Raw genomic sequence first — 3,200 nt, forward strand, 5'->3', positions numbered from 1 at the left:
CGTGCTTGCTCTATATCTTAAACTATGATAGATAATTTTGTGCCGTTTGTTGCTGGTGGTAGAGAATGTAATTGGCAATAACATTATGAAGAAAACTCAATTTGAACAAATTTTGGACATTCGTCACCTAGTCAGATTATCAGTGATATATGCTAGCCCTAGGCCTATAGCCTACATTTTTGCTTCAACACATGATTCAGCATATGGATGTGACCACTTAGTGGTCATGCCGATGCCGTACCCAATATGTGTCGAAAGACATTTGTTTTTGATTCGTTGGTCAAATTTAAGCGGCGGCGCGTCGTGGAATCCCAAGGGCAGTGATGTTAATGTGGCCAACCGCACGCCTTGTTGTGGTGGGAGTATGGAATGTGGCAGACGGGGGGGAGGCGGGCGGCCACGGCTATAGGGGTGCGACGCGACGGAGTTGCGCGTCCCTCCTGGAGAGGAGAGGGATGAGGCGGGGGGAGAGCAGGAGGAGGAGGGTGGAGAAGGGGAAGGTGCCCCCGGGGGCGACGCGAGGGAGGGGGCAGCGGGCCGTCCACATTCCTGCGCTGGACCATTCGCGAGGGTCTTGCTGCTGGTCCTCGCCACCTAACTCCAGCGCGCGCCTTACCATTTCCTTGCCGGCTCCCGAACCCTTCGGACCTCTTCTCGTCTCTGCGGTACGACCCGGGCCCTCCCTGTGCTGCAACCCCCAAAATTAAAATTTCCAAGGGGTACATTACTTCAGAAATGGGTCTCCTCTGAATATCAGTCAAATCTGGCTAGGTGACTGGAAGGACTGGACAATGATTGGGGTTTTGACTAAATGGACCGCACCGGAGACTTTAGAGGCGAAATTCCCCCCAATTTCCCGACTTACTGATGACTAGAGAACGGATATAAAAGTGTAAACCCCTCGTCGCGTCCTCAAACCCACGAGGATCCGGTCTACTGCCAATCTTAACAATTGCATTTATTTTCTGTTCCCCAGGAATGAGACGATCGCCGTAGACACCGCTGGACGCCATGCTCCCTCCCGGGGGCGACGTGGAGTGCGGCGGCGAGGGCGAGGCCGCCGCCGACGACGCGGTCGTGGTGACGGTGCGCGCCGCCCCGCAGCACCCCGCGATGTCGAGGGCGGAGCGGTCGGCGCGCGCGCTCTCGCTGCCCGTCCTGCTCAACCCCCACAAGGCCCTCGCGCTCGCGGGCGCCCTGGGCTCGTCGGGGACCCTCCCGCTCGGCTGCCACGCTAACTACTCCGCCGTCCTGGACAGGCACGACCGGGCCAACAGGTGGGTGTTCGAAAAATCCCCCTCGGGGGGTCATCATAGGTTTCGATCGAGGGGTCAATAACTCTGGGAATCCTGTGTACACTGGGCCGGGAATCACGGCGGGAATCAGCAAGAATCAATGAGAATCGCGACGGAAAATCAATTGAATCAATGAAAATCACGACGGGAATCAATAAGAATCAACGGGAATCATGGATTCCGGGAATCAGTTGCACGCTTAAATTCTGAGTTATTGCCCCCTCGGTTGCGATCGATCTGAAAACCCGAAAATCTAATGAAGGAACGGACGTAATTTAGAATAGGTTCATAATTGTTGTAGTACTCAATTTAAACACGAATTTAAGGTAAATGACCAAAACCTAACAAAAAAAACTTAGCGCACAGAAATTTTAGAACAGAAAAGTTTACGTAACTTTCAAATCTTCAAACTGAGCCTAAAGTTTTCTTTGTAGATTTGGTCATCCCATAACTCAAATTATTCCTGAAAGTAAATTAAAACAATGATGAACCTTACTTTTTTGTCTAATCTCTCACTACTTTCTTGGCCCATGTTAAATTGGGAGATTTGCTTAAATTTTCAGTCTAATCTCCCGATGTGAAAAATTTAGAGGGCTTCTGTTACGGGTTAATCCATTAAAGTGAATTTGAAGTCGTTGTAAGACTCGTTGAAGTTAAAGTTAAAATCTCCGTGGCTCCGGCAGTTGAGCTTACTGCTTTTCTCTCTCACTCTTTCTCTCGGTCTGCTGGATAGAACATGGCCGCGGGGAGTTCGTCGACTCGCCCGGGCGGGCATGCTGTGCGATGGCTGCGCCAAACATCTCATTCTCATTAGTAGTTATGAGGACTCGTGCGCGTGTGCAAGGGAGACAAGACATGCAGGACGGGGAGGATGGGTGCAAGAGAGAGAGACAGCGTGAGCGAACAGAGAAGGCAGGTCACTGAACGCGTTAGCAGCTTTGCACCTGCGACCCGCTGGCCCGGCCGGAGGCGCCCGGGCTGCGCTGCGAGGAGCTGACCTGCTACTTATTACCTTGGGACAATAAACCTGCACGACTGTAACGGTACTGCACGCCATCCTGATGGCTACATGGTCCACCTTGTGCCCCCTATACCTTCCCCACTTTCCTTCTCTCCCGGTGCTCCGTGACGTCCGCGATGTCATGTCGTCCACGAAGGGTCCGCGGGGTCCGCAGCAGTAGGAAGTATACGTGACAAAATGTTACGCGGCCACTAAAGAAGTTCCTCGAGTGCGACTTGAGCCGCACTCTTTTATTTGTAGGGGGGTGCGGCTTTTCCCTGACTCACTCTCGCCTCTGCCATCCATCCTCCCCTGCTGCTGCGCCGCCCCCCGGGCCGCCGCCCGCACCCGCGCTGCCAAGGACGCGGGGTCCATTGGCAGCGGCCCGCGGCCGGCGACCGGCACCGGCGTGGGGACCACAACACGGTGGGGCGGGGCGGGGTGGGGCCGGGCGGGTGCGCAGAGCCCTCGAGAAGCAGGCCCTCCTAGACCCGTGGGGATTACATGTAGAGCAGTTCGCTACGAACAAGCAGTCGTTATAACCCTTTTTGAAGTTGAAGTTGAAGAAGGGGACGGCCAGGCGGGCGATGTATGAGTCAGCGGCCGGAAGCTACCTGACGGCCCGTTTGACCGTTCGGCGCGACTACTACTATCTGTTCATTACGGAATGTGTGTCCGGGTCGAGTGTGGTGTATGGGCTGCTGCTGCGGAGCGGGTTCTGCGGCTGCATCAGCCCGGGGGGTAGGCCGTGCCGAGGGACGCGAGCGCAGCTGGTGGCCTACCACCGGCCCGTCAGGCGCGCGGCTCCGTCCCGCCAGAGACGCTTGCTGGACCAGCTGGACCGGCTCAACGCTCTGGCTGTTCGTTGAATGGTGGCCGTGGTGTCTGTGTGTGTGTGTGTGTGT

At 55.3% G+C, this 3,200-nt stretch overlaps 2 protein-coding genes across 2 annotated transcripts in view; both read left to right on the forward strand.

The window, feature by feature from the left end:
- The window catches only part of LOC113205508 (uncharacterized), a 30,587-nt gene extending 29,591 nt beyond the window's left edge, over positions 1–996 (forward strand). The window contains exons 8-9 of the mRNA XM_052272376.1: positions 63–362; positions 977–996. Of these exons, the coding sequence (XP_052128336.1) occupies positions 63–362; positions 977–996 (320 nt within the window). The remainder of the gene's footprint in view (positions 1–62; positions 363–976) is intronic.
- LOC113205479 (serine/threonine-protein kinase MARK2) overlaps positions 1–3,200 on the forward strand; it is a 34,988-nt gene that overhangs the window by 8,476 nt on the left and 23,312 nt on the right. The window contains exon 2 of the mRNA XM_026421126.1: positions 977–1,277. Within this exon, the coding sequence (XP_026276911.1) occupies positions 1,012–1,277 (266 nt within the window). The 5' untranslated portion in view covers positions 977–1,011. The remainder of the gene's footprint in view (positions 1–976; positions 1,278–3,200) is intronic.

This window comes from Frankliniella occidentalis, unplaced genomic scaffold, assembly GCF_000697945.3.
Source record: "Frankliniella occidentalis isolate FOCC.00 unplaced genomic scaffold, Focc_3.1 Scaffold202, whole genome shotgun sequence".
NCBI classification, from domain to species: Eukaryota; Metazoa; Arthropoda; class Insecta; order Thysanoptera; family Thripidae; genus Frankliniella; species Frankliniella occidentalis.